This window comes from Lutra lutra, chromosome 6 (genome assembly GCF_902655055.1).
Source record: "Lutra lutra chromosome 6, mLutLut1.2, whole genome shotgun sequence".
Lineage (NCBI taxonomy): Eukaryota > Metazoa > Chordata > Mammalia > Carnivora > Mustelidae > Lutra > Lutra lutra.
The window spans coordinates 84625070-84643626 of NC_062283.1; the positions used below are offsets into that span (position 1 = coordinate 84625070).

Genomic DNA, 18557 nt, shown 5'->3' on the forward strand with positions numbered 1-18557 from the left:
CAAACTACTGTCTCTCAAAGCTCCCATAAATCTTCCGTCCCTGCTAATTTGCAGCCCCTCTCAAGTGCACAAGCAGAGACAATGATCTTCCTGAAAAATCAAATTCCGGAATCCCCTGCTGAAAAGCTTGCTCCCCTCTACCTCCTCTGTTTACTAGATTTCAGCCACGTGGGCCTCGGTGTCATCTCTGACCATGTCAAGACCTTTTGGACGTGCTAGGGAAGGCTCTCCCTCAGGATGACTGCCTCATTCTCAGCCTTTAGGTCTCAGTTCAAAAGCCTCCTCTCCCTGGAGAGGCCTTATCTAAATTAGGACCCCACACCAAGTTACTCATTCACTTACTCTCCCATATCACCACGTTTTCCCTTAATGGCAACTCTGTAGGACCATGGGACAGCCTGGTATTTATTTACGGTTTGTCTATTCCACCGGAATCTAAGTTCCATAAAAGCAGAGATTGTTTATTTAGATCACAGCTAAATTCCTAGTGCCTCTCAGAGGGGTCAGTCAGTTCAGAGGAGTCATTCAATAGATATTTTTGAATTAATATATAGATAAAACCATTTCTTTTATTTTTTTAAAAAGTGTAAATGTGGCTACTACAGCAGGAAAACACATCAGGAGGTATGAGAATGACACAGAGAGATTCACTCATTTTAAGCAACAGCATGGATTTCACAAGAAATCAGATGAACCCATTCCCTAGAATACAAGAAACAGTCCTGTGGACTCACTTGCTCTGGGAATGGAATACATCTACCAGAAATATGTAAAAAAAAAAACAAACCAAAAAAACCCAAAATCAAAACAGGTGGTAGAACTGAAATAGGGAGATTAGGGAAATGGATAATGTTATACTAAGCACTGTTTATAAATCCAGATCCTAATTCAAAGTATGTTACAAAAATGGAAGTCTAATGTCATGCCTCTTACACAAACAAAACTTCTACAAGAGCTGAGAGTTTTTGCATGATGGGAGGCAAGAATTACGCCTTTTGAATGAGAACAAAAATCTTAGGACAGAGAGACAGCATGCCTTTTAAAAACGGATTTCAGTTATTCTACACATTTTGAGTAATCTTTATATTACTTTTAAGCATATCAAATGAATTCATTTATTTCCCTGTTAATAAACAAAAGGTAGATTCACAGAATTAGTGCACTTAAAAAGTAAACAAAGGAAACAGAAGACTTAGAGTCAATAATCCCTTCAAGGCCGGGTTGGATCACCTCAAAACACAAACTTTTGCTGATTTTCAACTGCTCTTCTCATACTTAATGTTGCAAATATGGCTGGTCTAGCAGGCCAGCTTTTTAGGACAGCCCAACACAGGATTATCCAAAAATACATTGAGACCATCAGGATGCTGGTATACAGTCCGTGGAAGTTTGTGTGTAATATTAAGAAAACCCCTTTAACTCTGATGTTCAAGGCCAGGAGCACCCATCTCCCAGTGGGTATTGATCCAGGATCTTAAGGCTAGATTTCATTAGGTAAGAGGGAAGTCCGTTCCTCCTCTGTGCCCAGAATATTTTGGAGTTTAGATCTGCATTGAAAGAAAAAAGAGGAGAACCTCAATATTTCTCATCTTAAAAAAAAAAAAAACAACCCCAGTACCGACATCTCTACTTTTCCCCCTAAATGCATCTATCAAATAATAAGGCTTTGGGTGCCCAGAAATCTGCTGACTGGAAGAACAGATACAGAATGGTTATTTTTTTTCTACTCCCACAGGCTGACTTTAAAAGGGGAAAAAAAAGCTCAAGAGCTGACCATACCTTCTTCTCTGTGAGTGCTCCCACAGATAAAACAAGCCCATCGTTAGTCCCTTGAACGCAATTAAAGAAACTGGTTAATGTCAATTCTCAAAGTCACACATCTCCACAAATGTAAGGAAGATGAAAACGAAATACTGATTACTCACACTTGTCAGAGCCCAAAGACCTTGGACAGCAGCTGCCCATTCAAAACCAATTTTCTCATACAGAAATCCACCCAGTGTTGGTCCTATAAAAGCACTAACAATGAAAAGGAGAAAGAGTATTAAATAGTGTTTAAAAAAAAATTAAAAAAGAATTACTTCCTAAAGGCAGCACAATCCCTCAATCATACATCTTCATTAAATTGGAACTGTAAGGGGGTGTCTGGGTGTCTCAGTCAGTTAAGCCTCTGCCTTCAGGTCAGGTCATGATGCCAGGATTCTGGGATAGAGTCCAGCATCAGGCTCCTTGCTGGCAGGAAGCCTGCTGCTCCCCCTGCTTGTGCGTGCACTCTCTCTCTCTCTCTCTGATAAATAAATAAATAAATAAATAAAATCCTAATAAATACATAAATAAATTGGAACTGTAAGTACTAAAGACAAAAGCTAATTCCTGGACAGAGCACTGGGCGTGAGAAAACAATTATATCTTGGGGTGCCTGGGTGGCTCAGTGGGTTAAAGCCTCTGCCTTCGGCTCAGGTCCTGATCCCAGGGTCCTGGGACTGAACCCCACATCGGGCTCTCTGCTCAGCAGGAAGCCTGCTTCCCCCTCTCTCTGCCTGCCTCTCTGCCTACTTGTGGTCTCTGTCTGTCAAATAAATAAATAAAAGCTTTAAAAAAAAACCAATTATATCTGATAATGACGACGTTCACAAATTTTAAACAATTCTAAAATTATAGTAACTGCTTCTAAAAAACTGGTGCCTTACACAAGAATGTTAAAAAGGAGACACACCCTCAAAAGAATCTTTATATTATTCTCTCTATTCTTCTCAGTATTCGTATTGAAAAGAACTTAATTCGGTATACATTTATTGAGATACACTACCGTGTCAGTGCATAGTCATCCCTCAGGGATAGCAAAGAGTCAAAAATAGATGAGTGAATGAAGAAATGAAGACATTTTTAAAACTTGAGACATGCTCCTGTTAGAGAAACTTTGATAAGATCACTTTATTTTTTTTTTTATTTTTTTTTTTAAAGATTTTATTTTTTTATTTGACAGAGAGAGATCACAAGTAGACAGAGAGGCAGGCAGAGAGAGGGAGGGAAGCAGGCTCCCTGCCGAGCAGAGAGCCCGATGCGGGACTCGATCCCAGGACCCTGAGATCATGACCTGAGCCGAAGGCAGCGGCTTAACCCACTGAGCCACCCAGGCGCCCCAGATAAGATCACTTTAAAAAGACAGAACGGGGGCTCCTAGGTGGCTCAGTGGGTTAAAGCCTCTGCCTTCAGCTCAGGTCATGATCTCAGGGTCCTGGGATCGAGCCCCACATCGGGCTCTCTGCTCAGCGGGGAGCCTGCTTCCCTCTCTCTCTGCCTACTTGTGATCTCTGTCAAATAAATAAAATCTTAAAAAAATAATAAATAAATAAATAAATAAGACAGAACATGGGACCATTTTGATGAGCTTTTAAAACTGCTGGTAAAACCACTGATCTTAGAGGCGGAGCATGTGGGTTAAGACTCCAGCTCTGGTCTAAATGAATTAGGTGCCTTTCGGCAACTCATCGGACTTCTTGGTGTCCATTTCTTCATGGAAGTGGAGATAGCATTTTCCATCTGACAGGTGTAAATGAAAGGGCTACTCACCCAACTGACCACATTGCGCTGGAGAGACCCGACACGAGTCCCACGGTACTTAATCCCTCCTCAAAGCCATTTTCGCTGCAGAGACAGAAGAATAGATCTGTTATGAAAAGGGAAACCTACACGAAGAAAGCAAATAGTATGTGACAGGTAAGTTAAAATAGACCGGAAATGATCTGAACAAAACCAACAGACAAAACAGTCCATTTCTAAGATGAAAAGCTAATCCAATTTGAAGGAATTTTTGTATTTATGTTGACTCCATGGTTTTCTAAAAATAACTGAAGAAAGCATGTGACGCTCCCTACTATTCACGACCCGGCTTCTCAAGCACAGAAGGGACTTACTAGGCACAACTGAGGATCTCCGGGATGGTTGGAATTATGCTCATTCCAGCAGAGACACCGTTCAGGACTAGGATGAGCACCAGCAGCCAAAGCTGACTGCAAAAGGGTTTTGGAGAAAGAAACAAAACCAAGCAACATTAGCATGTTGACAGGCACAAACTCTCCTAGTAGGGAGGGCAGGCTGAATCCCAGAGTGGCTTGTTTCACAGATGACCTGACCAGTCTGCCTCATTGCCATTTTATCCCACTTCTGTCAGTGACAGCACCCTTACAGTCGGAGTGGGGGTTGTGGATATCAATTCACCGCGATATCTCAATTTCTTGGTCACACATATCCCATGCCAGGAGTCAACATGATAAGAGATTATCACTGTATCTAATCTTGTCAAAATTGGCTAAATGTTCATGTTGCTCCTTCAATCACTTGGGTTTTGAAATTCAATTGACTGGAAAAAAAAAAAAAATGGCCTAGAAGGGAAGTGGTAAAGGAAGAGACAGGAAACTAATTTTGTTCCACTTCCCACACTGTGCCATTTACTTAATATCCATTTCCCCACTGAATCATTGCAGCATCATCCTGCCAAGCAGCATGCACTGTGATCACATAAGAAAACCAAGGCTCTTGGAAGCTGAACGATTTGCTGGAGTTCCTCTATCTAGTCAATGGCAAAGGCTGGATGTAAACCCAAGTCTGAAGGACCCTGAAATACTTGCTTGTTCCCTGTCACGCTTTATCCCAGGACTACCTGAAAACCTCTAAGCTCCCTGTATTTCAGCAAGTAAATTACATTTAAGAAGCTCTAATGAGCTGCTACTATGTGCTAAGAATGAGACAGATACAAAAGAAAGATTTGATCCCAGTCTTAAGGCTCAAGAAGGAAGAGAAAAAACAAAAACATATTGTAAGAACTATCAGCTAAAAGTAGATGGCAACAAACACTATTTTTAAAATAAAGTACAAACAAGTGTGCAATTAAAACACAAAGGGAGAAGCTTTGTTCCTCACTCGATATAGATTTTAGGCATTTCTTTTGGCTAGCTCCTAGTAATGTAAAATACTGCCAGTCTAACAAACAATTCACTGGAGTCCTAAATCAAGGTAATTATTGAAGTACTAAGGTTCAAAATATGAAGCTATGCCCTCATCCCACCAAAAATTTCTTTAATAATTCTTAACGCTATTCAGCCAAAAATATAGAAAAAGGAAAAACATTACCTTTTAATGTGCAAGATTGGAATGGGTCCTAAGAGCATGTAGCATACTGCCGTGATGATGTTTCCCCAGACCAGAAACCATTTCCTTAGATGCTGGTAAAGAGAATGAGAGTCCAAAAAAACTCTAAGAGGTGAAGTTCCTCCATAAAGAAAGCATATGAAAAACAAAAACAAAAACAAAACAAAACATTGAAGAATACAAGCCATGACATGAACAAGATCCAAATACACGGAAGAAAACAAAACTTTACATTTAAGAGAAAATAGGTAGATGGTAAACAGAAAAGCAAGGACAATATACCCCAAGCTAGGGAGTTTCCTAGGAAAAGGATTCCTTGGGAATGGAGCGTATTACAGATTGTGCACACGATGAACAATTCCAAAAATAACAATTTAAAAAGCAGTCCCCACAAGGAACCACCTGGTAGATGCGATACATATTCACATTATTTTAAAAGTACCCAACAGAATTATTCCTTTTAAACTACTTGAGCACATGCAGAAAATTCTAGAGGCAAAGTATCTGCTCAGTGAGAGAAGAGGGTCTTAAAACCGAGCTCCAAATATTGTTTCAGACCCTTGCTTTTTGTCATTCAGATTACCTAGTAATCTCCGCGTAAGTTAAGTCTTGATAAATATTTATGTAAGCTTAATGAGGAGGGGAAATGCTAAATAAATAAATAAATATGTAAGCAAGCACTAAAATCACAGAAGCTGGAGATTTGGCTATCAGTACTTACTAGTACTGTATACCAATCATCTGGACTGAATGGTTTAGACCTAGGCAAAGAGAACAGAAGGGATTTTCTACCCAGATGGCCACAGGACAACCAATGTATATTTATGTAGCCGATCCCTTCATTCCCACAGAAAACCTGAATTGTCTCCACTCAATCTTCCCTAGTCCTAACTAATTCTGCGACTCTGCCCTAATTTTTAAGGCCAATCCATGTTATTTTGCATCAAGGGACTTTTTTCCTTTAGAAAGTCAAATCTAAGTTTGTCAACAGCTTCAGTGCAGACCCCATTTTCCCCCAGAAGAAGCAATTAATAGTGAATTTTCTCAGAGTGACAGGTTGGAAGACACTGGAACCTCGTCATCGACCCCAAAAATTGAATACTGTAGAATTTAAATGTTCTCGCCCCCTCAAAAAAAAAAAATTAAAAGATAATATAGAGGTGATGGGTGTATTAATTAACCAGATGGAAGGCACCCTTTCACAATGTATTTGGATCCCAAATCACCATGGTGTACACTTTAAATATCTTATCATTTTATTTCTCAATTATATATTAATAAGCTAAATTTTTTTTTAATTGAGTATCAATTCTAATCAATGGACCTCTAGAGTTCCAGAAGTACAGCTGGAAAGCCACTGGCTTAAATATACAAAAGCGATTATTAAATGAAGATTCAGTGTACGTACTGGTATTTTATCACTCAGCAGACCAAACAATGGTGAAGAAATGGAGTAGGATAGGGCCAAGCCCAGGAATACCAGTCCCACATAACCGGCTGGTAAATTAAACTGTAAAAAAATTTCATATTAGAGTTATGTTATTAAGTCATTTTTAAAATAAACATAAATCTTTTCTAGCCACCTCTTCAGTTCTTGTTATCTATCATGAGCCACTACTACCACTAAGCATCTTTCCTGATTTTGACTGATTTGTGTAAATGGGCTCCTTTTTCTCTATAAGGGGAAGGAAAAAAACCTAACCAGAGGTCAAAAGTCCTAGATGTCTTGCTCTGTAGCATTTGATTTTAAACATATAATTTTGCTTCTATGAATCATAACATTTTTTACATGTAAACCAGAGCTTCAAAAACTTTAGTGTGCATTAGAGAACTACCCAGAGTACTTTGAAGAGGTTCTTAGCTGGCAACAAGTGTTAACATGCCTTGATTTAAGGGATTAAAAAAAAAAAAAAGAGGTTCTTAGACTTCAGCCCTAAAATTTCTGATTCAAAAGGTATGGGATGGGGCCAGAGAATTTGCATTTCTTACTCTTTTTTTTAAGTAGGCTCCACACCCAGCTTAAGCCCAACATGGGGCTTGAACTCACGACCCTGAGATCAAGACCTGAGCTGAGATCAAGAGTGGGACACCTAACCTTCTGAGCCACCCAGGTGCCCTAAGAATTTGCATTTCTAAAAAGCCACCAAGTGATGCTGACTGCCCATAGACTAAAATGCACTGGTGTAAAAAACACTGAGGATAACATTTATCCCATTTATTTCAAAGGGCTGTTAATATCTAATTAAAGTATTGATGGTGTGATGCATTACAAAAGGCTTTTAAAACAGTAAGCTACCACACAATCCTGATACTGTTATTAGCATGATACAAACACCTTTTTTGGTTCACTGAGTTGTTCCTGTTTTCCTTAATTTCCTTAACTAATTTTCTTAAGCAAGCTCATGAGAATTATAAATGAGTCCATATATGTTTCAACAATTTTTATAACAAATTAGTCCTTTGAAGATACTAGTATGAAGGGGGCACGTGGGTGGCTCAGTTGGTTAAGCAACTGCCTTCGGCTCAGGTCATGATCCCAAGGTCCTGGAATTGAGCCCCACATTGGGCTCCCTGCTCAGTGGGAAGCCTGCTTCTCCTCCCTTTGCTGCTCTGCCTGCTTATTCTCTCTTGCTCTCACTGTCAAATACATAAATAAAAATCTTAAAAAAAGAAAAAAAAAAGATACTAGTAGAAAGAAAAAAGTCAGCAGTGTTTTCTGATTTTTATAACTGGGGGAGACAGAGTGGAAATGTCCTACCCTAAAAGGCTAGGTGACGAAAGACAGGACAGTAAGCTGCCAGTTCAAACAGCTGGTGAGAAGTCAGAAGAAGGGCAACAGGATAAAAATCTTTTGATAGAAAAAATAGGAAAATGTAAAGATATACCTAACAAATGTATTTGGAAAATAATATTTATAAAGATTCCTGATAAAATACACATGAGCAACTTGGATTTACCACAGATTGGTTACAATATTTTCCCCTTGTTCAGGCAGAAATTCTTTAGAGGATAGAAAAATGACTCTTGAAGAGATACACTGTTGATGACACGAATGGCATGTGTCATCATAAACACAAAATATGTTTCTTATTACCTCACAGATGCTCAAGCAAGATACTATATTATTTCCTAAACGTTGGGTCAGGCACTAAAATCACAGTCTCCATGTTTATCTTTTTGCGTATCTCACATACCCAAAACTGTCTCTAGTGACTTCGAGGAACTGTGTGTTTGGTAACTGTGCTTTTTGAATTCCCAAACCTCACATATAGTCAGTGTAGGATGCAATTAGAGTTCTGCCTTTATAAACACATATTAATTCTTCAGTATAATTAACTACCAGAGTTAGTAGTGTACTTTATCACATTGTTAATAATCTCTTTTCCAGAAATAACTGAGACAATTTCTACAACATCCAACTTTTAAATTCAACATTTATTTTCCAGCACTCAAAAAATTTGAGACTCTTGATTCCTCTCTACCATCCCAGATTAATATATTCCATAGTCATTTCATGTATGTAATATGTAATAGACTAAAAAGTAATTGGACCCAGAAGGGATCTGTTAGAGAAGAACATCAAATGATCTACAGAGTACCCCAAATGTCTCACTGGAATTCAAATAAGTAGAGGAAAGTATCCTTGTTAAGCAGCCAGACCTGTGATGACTCGAGCAAGACCCTGAAAAGGAGACCAGTATTCAGGCCATTTAGTGAAAAGCTTCTTTCGTTCACCCTGAATCAGACCCCTAGTCAAAGGGATGTCACAGAGGGAAGGTACAGGCTACCCGTGGGTGCAGTTCTCACCCTGTGCAGTTCTCACAGCCACTCAGAGCACATTCCACAAAGCAGAACCCAAGAGCAAGCAAACCCACCCACCTTCTACAGTGCAGAGCTCTTTGACAATCAGGCCACCTACCTTCTCCAGAACAAAGAGAGACAGAGTAGGATCAAGGAAGCCAAAACATGAGCTGAGCGAGTTGATGACGAAGGCTATGAGCGCCACCTTGGGTAGAGTGATCAGTTTCCAGAACGAGTGTTTGCCTGGATCAGAATCTTTGGGTAAAAATTTGAAGAAGGAAAAAAAAAAAATCAGAGTAGTTCACAATGTCAACCTATTTTGAAAAGTAAAATTGGTAAGGCCATCTTGATTTGGTAATCAAAATAACTGCACCTCTGAGTTTGCTTAAAATTACCTATTATCTATATTGCATATAAATTATCCAAACCTAGGAGCCACAATGAGTTTTCTTAAAAACAATTTCTCAGATTCATAAAGAATCAACTGGAAGCAGAGTGTGAGGAGAAGAGAGGGTCTTCGGTTATAGGTTATAACTGAGAAGCAAGTGAGGCCTTCCCCAGATGGGACGGAGAATATATAAAGTTAGATTTAGCGCAGGGGAAAAGCCAGAAGCTTTATCACGGAACAATGTATATGCTGAGAAGGAATCTATGTTCACCAAAGAGCACAAGACAATTTTTTTTTTCCCCTGATGCCAAAGAAAACACCAGATTGAGAGGCATGCTACTGAATCACACAAAAATTACACTGGCCCTCAAGGTCAACTGCGCTGACCTCAGTGCCAGTATCCCCTTTCAGGAACTCAGCTTCTTCACTGTTCCCAGCAACAGGAATGGTTATTTCCAAGCCTCCAGTCACATGCTCTGACTCCTTTTTTTTCTCCTGCTAATTTTTCAAATTCTATCCACTTCGTAAGGCCTGCTTCTAGCCCACAAATTTTACCTTTCTCTGTTTCCTACCGCACTTCTGGAATCTACCATATCTTTTAGCACCTAAACTACATTTTTTTATTATTGTTTACTATTGTTTGGTGATTTTCCTATCACCCTGTTAATTTACTGAGCAAAATCCTTGCAAAATGCTGGGAAAATAAAGGCAAAAAAGACAGAGCCAAGCCCTGACCTCACAAAGAAGTTACAGGAAGGAGAGGAGAGAGCTAGGATGTAACTAGGCGGGAACCTTTCAGAGCATATGAGAGGACTGCCTTAAACAAACAAACAAAAACAGGGAAAGCCGTATAAAGAAGGCTTCCCGAAAGTATTGATATCTAAGTTGATGCCCAAAACATGAGCTTAAGATGAGGAAGCGAAGGATGAGGAAAAAATAAGCCAGGCACATTATTCCAGGAATGGCACCTTCTAAGACTCAAAAAATCAGGAAAACTATACTGTGTTTGAAGAAATGAAGGAGAGAAGCAAAGCTAGTGGATGGAGACTGGCGTAGGGGACACAGCAGCATGGAGAGAGATCATACTGCGGAAGCATGTTTGTGCAAGACTCTGAAAAACACGCTTAGAAGCCTGAGAAATCACTAGGGAATCCAAACAAGGAGTAGGAATCAGATGTGTGGTTTGAAGAAACCTCTCTGTGGCCTTGTGGAGAATGGAGACAAGGGGACCGGTCAGGAGGCAGCCACAGTGCTGGGGCAGAGATGATATTGGCCAGGTGTGGACAAGGAAGCTCCTGGAGGGCGAGGATCAGCACTTGTATATCCTTGTTTCTCCAAAAACACCTGTCATGGTTCATGACTTAATTCTTGGAGAATAAGGATCCAGTATGGAACAAAATACCAAAAAAAAGCACAAAGAATGGTTCAAGTATTTTGAGCGTTACATTTAGAACTTGGTCAAGATCAAAGGGATAAAGTTAAACCATGATGTTAATTTCTTATTTATTAGCTAAAAAAGTCAATGGTGAACCAAATGTGAGCACAGTCTAGACACTCAACTATAGCAGGTGTGCAGTGAGACTCAGAGAGAGGACAAACACCGCCACGTGGCTCAGGGTAACAGGGCCAGCAGGGAGAGACTTCATTTGGTGTGGATTTTGAATGGTTTATTAAAGAGATTCATTAGTCACCATTGACATATAAATTATAGATCAATTTTAGTTGGTTATATTTATTTGCATATAAAAGGTATTATTGGATTTCTGGTATAAGATAAACTATTATGGCAGAAATGATTGCCTTCTCTAAATCCAAAGCAGGGAAAAATGAGAAATCACAATGAGAATACATAAGTGTCCAAAGAAGCAAACACATAATGAGTTTAATTAAACTGTGGCAGGAGGCCAAGCAACGAAAACCTAGCGTGATACCTGCTTCATGAGACACATGGCAGAATCACCGGGGGAGCTTTCCCAGGCTACTCAGGTACTCTCTCTGCTCCCCACAATTCTGACCTATTCTTTTAGAGGGACATGACCCCCTGGTTGATGATGCTGCCACAGGAAGCTGCTGTTAGAGGTGTTACTTACACAGCATTTAGCTGGATGATCGAGAAGATTCAGAAAGACTTCCCAGAAGAGGTAATACAGAGTAAGTTTTGAAGGATGAGGAGGGATCAGAGCAGATGGGAAGGGGAGAGATTTCAGACCATGTGACTCCTCTACTGCAATCTCACAACAGCTCCTCATGGCTTTCAAGATAAAGCTCACATTTCACAGATTTAGGGATTTTTAATAAAAGGATTGGCACGTCCATGACTGTTTTAGAAATATGTCATGAGAGCAGTACAGAAGAGAGGACTTGGTGAACAGATACAAAGGATAAGAGAGAGAGAGAGAGACTAAAGTTCTCTTAACCCCCAAAGCTAGAACCACATTGTCTGTGAGTCCAGAAGGAGGTAAAGGAGTGGGGTAGAATTTACAGGGCACCGAATTCTGCCAATATCATCAAAACAAAAGAAAATTTCATTTTCTAGCTTCTATCCATAAGCTCTCCAAAAGCATTAATTTTAATAAGTACTCCTTCACGGGAACCCCTAAATCTGTATTTATAGTCTTAACATTATCAATCTCAGAGTTTTTTTTAATACCAGCTTTTTTCTATTCAATCTAAATAGAAGATCCCCATAGATGAACAGCAACGTTGCCAAACCCTTTTGTTCACAAAAATACAGCTAACTGGGATTTTATTAAGTTGAGTGAAAACGCTGGAGATTTTAATGGAGGAATAACAGAAACGAAGAGCACTAACTGTCCAGGAAGTAGGCTGGTGGCAGTCAGAAAACAGACATCACGTGGTGGGGGCAAGGGGGAGACAAGAAGAGCAGGCCAGGACTCCAGGAGTAAAGATGCGGGGAGGCCAGTCTAGTGCCTCACCACAGAAGTTCTAAATACCCGTCCTACCATGAATTAATAAGCAGTCTTTTTCCCTCTACAGTGTGGTAAAGGGTTGACAGAACTGTTTTTCCCACTGCATGAGACTCTGACCTGGTATCAGTTTCTTGATTATCAGCCCAGTGTTCATCTGTGAACCAAGCGACCAGGATGCTCAACCACAGAAACCACTGTCACACGCAGAAACAAGCACCGCCTTGCATTTCAGGGGGCACTTCTTCTCTAGAAACTTTCTCTAGCTCTCTCCTCTCCAGCCTTCAAGTTAAGTCTCTAGCTCTGCTCCCCTCATCACCTGATGAAGGTCAAATGTCAGCGATGTTACTAGGCAATCTTGCTTATAATAAAAATAGCCCTTGCCTGGTAAATGTCATTCCGTAGAGTCCGTAGAGAAAGAACTCGAAATGAACAATGTGTACCTGATGAGGACACCCAGCTTGGTGCTTCCCTGAGTGTGCTGACTCAGGCATGTCCCTCATGGTGACCCTTGCAGCTATGTCCATGGAGCCATTACAGGATAGGTTGACTCCTATGTGGCATAAAGGTTTGAATCCAGGGTGCCCTCGATTACTGCCCGATACGGCTATGTTTTCTCACACTGGCAGTTGGAAGGACCATTGGGGAGAAGGTCTGACCCCGCTCTCCTGCCTACCGGCCTTTCAAAAAGATAGTGTGGCCTTTGATAACTTGTCATTCAGAATACTTAATTAAGTCCAAGAAGACCTCTGGTGGGCACTTCACAGGGTGATGTTTTGTGATGAGAAATTAAATATTCGACAGTTCTAAAGGTCAGAACCAATTTGTAATACATAGAAATTCATATAAAGTGCCTATAGCAACATTTCTGAAAAGAGAATCAATTCTTTTTTTTTTTTTAAAGATTTTATTTATTTGTCAGAGAGAGAGGAGAGCGAGCGAGCACAGGCAGACAGAATGGCAGGCAGAGGCAGAGGGAGAAGCAGGCTCCCCGCCAAGCAAGGAGCCCGATGTGGGACTCGATCCCAGGACGCTGGGATCACGACCTGAGCCGAAGGCAGCTGCTTAACCAACTGAGCCACCCAGGCGTCCCAAGAGAATCAATTCTTTCAGGGTGTGCCATAAATCTATTATTGCTTATATAAAATGAAAGTGAGTATTTGCTAAATTGGCCTCCTACAGAGGCATAAATATACCTAAATTTCAGACTCTTAAAGTGAGTAATAAATGCAGTCTTACCATAATTAGGTAAAATGTACATGTTGAGTGGTTCCATCAGCAGAACTATGCATCCCAGCAAAATAAAAGGCATCTCATAGCCAAAGGACTGATACAAGAAGCCACCTAAAGGCGGTCCTAAAACTAGTCCCAGTCCAGAAAAAATCTCAAGACTTCCCTAAAAGTGGGGGGGGGAAAGAAAATTGAGTCAATATAGTTTGTTTGAAGAATTAACAAGTAAAGATTTAATGGACACCATCTGAAAAAAATTCTATCCACTTCACAATTTACACACACAAACCCACACAAACCCAAGATGAGCCAAAAACTTAAATATACATATCGAAAGCATAGAAATTCTAGAAAAATAAAATATGGCAGGCTTTTTTTTTTTATTTTTAATCCCTATGGTTGGGAAATTTTTCTAACTGCAATATAAAACTCATAAGACACAAAAGAAAAAAATTCACAAATCAGATTACATAAAAATATGAAAACCAATGGATGGTTAAGTACATCAAAAGACAAATGAAGAACAGGGGAAAAAATACTGACAAAGGACCACTTTCCCCAAATATATCAAGAGAGCTAATACTAATCAATGGGGGAAAACGAACAATCCAATAGGAAAATGAGCAAATGCTCTAAGTAGACTGTTGACACATAAAATACAAGTAGCTCGTAGGCATATAAAAGAAAGCCCAGCCTCACTTTCAAAAGAAGCAAACGGTTAAACCACAAGATACCAGTTTTTACTCATCACCCATCAGATGGTCTGCTGCCAAGGAAGTGAGGAAAGCAGCCCATGTGTACACGGCCAGCGAATAAATGGACACAGGAGGGTAATTCGGTATATACTCTCTGACCCAGAATGCCATTCCGGGAATTTAATTTTGGGGCACAGTTGTAAAGATGTGACAAGATATACGTACAAACTTATGTGTTTGTAGCACTGTCTGTACCAGCAAAAGATGTAGACAATCTAAACATTCATCAACACTTTGAGTAAACCATAGATGTATGTTATCTCCATATAGGGAAGTATTACCTACTACCACTGAAGGGAAGCCAGAGTAGGGAATTCTTCATGCATAGGCACAGATCATATATAGGCACAGAAAGATCTCCAAAATGCTTTCACTGTTAGTATAACAGCAAGGCTCTAAACAGTGTGGAAAGTATCCTACCACTAGCGTAAAGGAAACAAAGGGGAAAGAATCACATATGCCCTGTCTGTTATGTGGGCACATGCACGCCTTCCTGTGCGCTCGCGCACACGCCCACGAACACATTCATACATACTTGGAATCACTCTAGAAAGAACCTGTAATCTCTGTGGCCTCCGGGGAGACCGATGTGGGACTGCATTCCTAGACACCAGGTGCGTCCATGAAGGTGAGGAAAAGTAATATATAGAATATATTCACTTTATTCTATAATTCCCTTGGCAACTTCTGAATTGGGTACTAAATAAAATTTTTTGTTAAAATTAAAATAAACAAAACTGTGCTAGGAAAATATTTTACTCTTAAAAATCTCTTACAGAAATTGCACCATTTTAAACGAATCTAGTCTTTGGCAGTGCTAAGCAGAGATTGTGGCTTGCAACCTTGCAACCTGGGACCTCACGGAGGACACAAAAGTAGTCCATTGGTAACTTTTAATTTCAGAAAGAATATAGGAATTCTACATTTTGTCATAAGGAAGCCGTCCACATTGACTACCAAGTTAGCTGTGTCAGCTTTAGGCTATAATTTTTATATAGAAACGGGTTGGCAACATGAATTTCCCCTGTTGACCAGAAAATCAAAGCGACTATTGCTGTTATCATAGGAAATTCCTTGGAGGCACCTTCCAGAGTGTTCCACAGAAAAGCAGTTCTTTAACAGTCAAAAAGTAGTTCCACAGTCAAATTGAGTTGTGGAAAATTAAATAAAATATCTTTACTACAGGATTTCTCAGAGCCTTAGTACACTCACTCAAGTGAAAGTTGGAGAACAGCACAGGCACACTCCATTTTACCCCCAGAACCCTGTTTTACAGAGCCTGTCAATGGCCTCATGTTCTTCTGAACCATTTGTGAGAAATGTGTTTCTGGGAAATGTAAGCAGTACATCACTGCCTACCATATGGCTACAGAACCTAAAATGAGCCTGAACAGCCAGCTAGCTATAGATATAGATATTCAATAAAAAGTGGGAAGAAATATGGGCGCCTGGGTTACTCAGTTGGTTAAGTGACTGCCTTCGGCTCGGGTCACGATCCTGGAGTCCCAGGACTGAGTCCTGCATCAGGCTCCCTACTCGGCGGGAAGTCTGCTTCTCCCTCTGGCTCTCTCTCTTCTCAGGCTCTCTCTGTCTCTCATTCTCTCTCTCAAATAAATAAATAAGACCTTAAAAAAAAAAAGTGGGAAGAAAAAATTACCTACACAGCAAAAATACTAATGACCAAAACTACAGTATTAATATGGGTAAATAAGGGCACTTTTTTTTTTTTTTTTAATTTGACAGAGAGATCACAAGTAGGCAGAGCAGCAGGCAGAGAGAGAGGGGGAAGCAGGCTCCCTGCTGGGCAGAGAGCCCAGTGTGGGGCTCGATCCCAGGACCCTGAGATCATGACCTGAGCTGAAGGCAGAGGCTTAAGCCACTGAGCCACCCAGACGCCCCAAATAAGAGCATTCTTAGAACTAGGCTGAGGAGGCCCTAAAGTCTAAAGGAAAATTATTCCTTCTGAGGGCTGCATTTGGTCTGATATGCAAACCACAGGTCCTTCCAGAGTGCCTGGGTCCAGCTCTCTCCTCTGGACCTGCTTGGGGTCAGAGGCAGTAGTCAAAAGTTGGGACAGACATCTGGTCTGTCACTAATACTAGGTATCCGGCCAATATAGGGGAATGCATGTCAATCAAGTTCTGGATTTGGGGAAAAGTAAGAGAGCACACAAGGACTCCAAGCCCTCTAAGATTCCTTCCATGAATCTGGGAAAAGTAGAGGAAGGCCTCAAGCTTGAATCAAGTGTCTGGTCACTAAGGAACTGTCCATTGTTGCTCGGTCACAGTCTGGGTACAGAGAGACAACAAAATACTACCAGGGAGCTCGTTTTGTTTGTTTTGTTTTTAATGGTAAAAAAGAATATTTAGTTTGAACCCCATTTACCTGTCAAACTGCTCCTTCAGGAGATCATAAGCATAGGAAGAGACCTAAGTAAGACTGATGGTACATATGCTGACAACCTGCTGCTGGAAGTAGTAACCAGGGTAAAAGATAACCAAAACACACAGAAAATAGGAAAACGTAGATTTCAAAGGAAGTGTTAACTTAGAAAAGGCGAATATTTTCACCAATGCTAAGAGGAAAATAGGAAACACGTATGAAATACATACCAACACCGTAGCCACATTATTTGGAAAAGCCTTTACGAGAATGGAAAAAGACGCAGTTATTGCTGCCGCAAAGCTGACCGCATCTGCCACTCTCACTAGAAAACACATAGCAATAAATATCGGTCCATCTGGAACTTGATCCAATACACTAAAAAAGAACAAGACAATTCTCAAATGCCAGGCTGGTTTTTATTGTTTTTCCTTTTTATTTCGACTCACTGAAAAGAATCATATCTCACCTAAGGTTCTTATAATAAATCTCTTTAGAATATGATTTTTTGGGGGTGCCTAGTTGTCTCAGTGGGTTGGGCCTCTGCGTTTGGCTCAGGTCATGATCTCAGGGTCCTGGGATGGAGCCCCGCATCCGGCTTTCTGCTCAGCAGGGAGCCTGCTTTCCCCCTCTCTCTGCCTCCCTCTCTGCCTACTTGTAAGCTCTCTCTGTAAAATAAATAAAATCTTTAAAAAAATGATTTTTTAAAGTTGTTTTGTTGTACTTTCAGTAGAAGGCAATTATCTCTTTTTTTGGTTAACAATCTGCATCACATAATGACAGTTTCATTGACCTTGTATGCTGACGTAACTGGTCCTCTGCAGGTGATACTAAATCCGGTTTTTGAAATATGTAGAATCACTCTGCTAAGAACATAAATGAAAAAAAGACTTCTTGGTCTCAGGTCTCAGTGGCAGAACTCAAATCTTCAAACAAACAAACAAACAAAAAAAGGAATGCAGAAAATAGAAGACCAACCCCCTTCAAAAAAAAAAAAAAAAGGAAGGAAAAAAAGGGGGGGACCAAAAAAAAAACCCCACTTCGTTTGATATGAAGGCTTTCTGACCTTACTCCATCATCTTACTGTACTCTTTTCATGCCGCTATACTCCCCAAGTAATTGTGTAGGCTCGTTCACATGATTTGCCACCATACTGCTGGTGTAAGGACTCTAAGCCTGAAGACTTCTATTAAGTTTTTTTGTTTTTTTTTTTTGTTTTTTTATTTGACAGATAGAGATCACAAGTAGGCAGAGAGGCAGGCAGAGAGAGAGGAGGAAGCAGGCTCCCCGCTGAGCAGAGAGCCCAATGTGATGCGATGTGGGGCTCAATCCCAGGACCCTGGGATCACGACAGGAGTGGAAGGCAGAGGTTTTAACCCACTGAGCCACCCAGGCACCCCTGCCTTAAGACTTCTGTAGCTATTTTACCTTTGGCACTTATTTTCTCTTTTCCTGGAAACAGCAATGGAGGGGACCATTCCAAAGGGAGCACATGACTCAAGCCTGGCCAATAAGAATGTCCTCCTCCCCTACATTGCCCCGGATGCAGGGATGGGTCACCAACAAGATCAGGCCAGTGGCTCCATTCTGAGAATCTACCGGAAACTCAGGAAAAGTGGGAAGCTGTTGAGGAATTCTTCCTATGGGAGCTGCCGGGGGAACTCTTGCTACCACAAGGGGACACCTTGACCAAGAACAAAGCACAAGAAGAGGAAAGCAAAACCAGGAGCTTGAGAAAGATTTCCAAAGACATTATTTTAACATCTGTCTCCTTTTATGCTTTGGCTGATTCTTTAATGCACTTGGCATTTGAGCCAAAACATATCGTGTGACTCAGAAAAGTGAGTTAAGTTTCTGTCACTCACACTCATAGCCCTGATGAACAGATTCAGAAGCCACTTAACGATAAGTCCTTAGAAGTCT

The 18557-nt window shown here is 40.5% G+C and overlaps 1 protein-coding gene across 5 annotated transcripts in view; it reads right to left on the reverse strand.

The window, feature by feature from the left end:
* Window positions 1-549: 549 nt before the first annotated feature.
* The window catches only part of SLC18B1 (solute carrier family 18 member B1), a 38587-nt gene continuing 20579 nt past the window's right edge, over window positions 550-18557 (reverse strand). For all 5 annotated transcript variants that reach the window (XM_047734245.1, XM_047734247.1, XM_047734246.1 and 2 more), the window contains 10 exons: window positions 16865-17012; window positions 13507-13663; window positions 9071-9207; window positions 6560-6661; window positions 5134-5225; window positions 3918-4013; window positions 3574-3648; window positions 1926-2019; window positions 1780-1829; window positions 550-1547 (listed from right to left, as the gene is read on the reverse strand). In XM_047734245.1, the coding sequence (XP_047590201.1) occupies window positions 1481-1547; window positions 1780-1829; window positions 1926-2019; window positions 3574-3648; window positions 3918-4013; window positions 5134-5225; window positions 6560-6661; window positions 9071-9207; window positions 13507-13663; window positions 16865-17012 (1018 nt within the window). In that variant the 3' untranslated portion in view covers window positions 550-1480. The remainder of the gene's footprint in view (window positions 1548-1779; window positions 1830-1925; window positions 2020-3573; window positions 3649-3917; window positions 4014-5133; window positions 5226-6559; window positions 6662-9070; window positions 9208-13506; window positions 13664-16864; window positions 17013-18557) is intronic.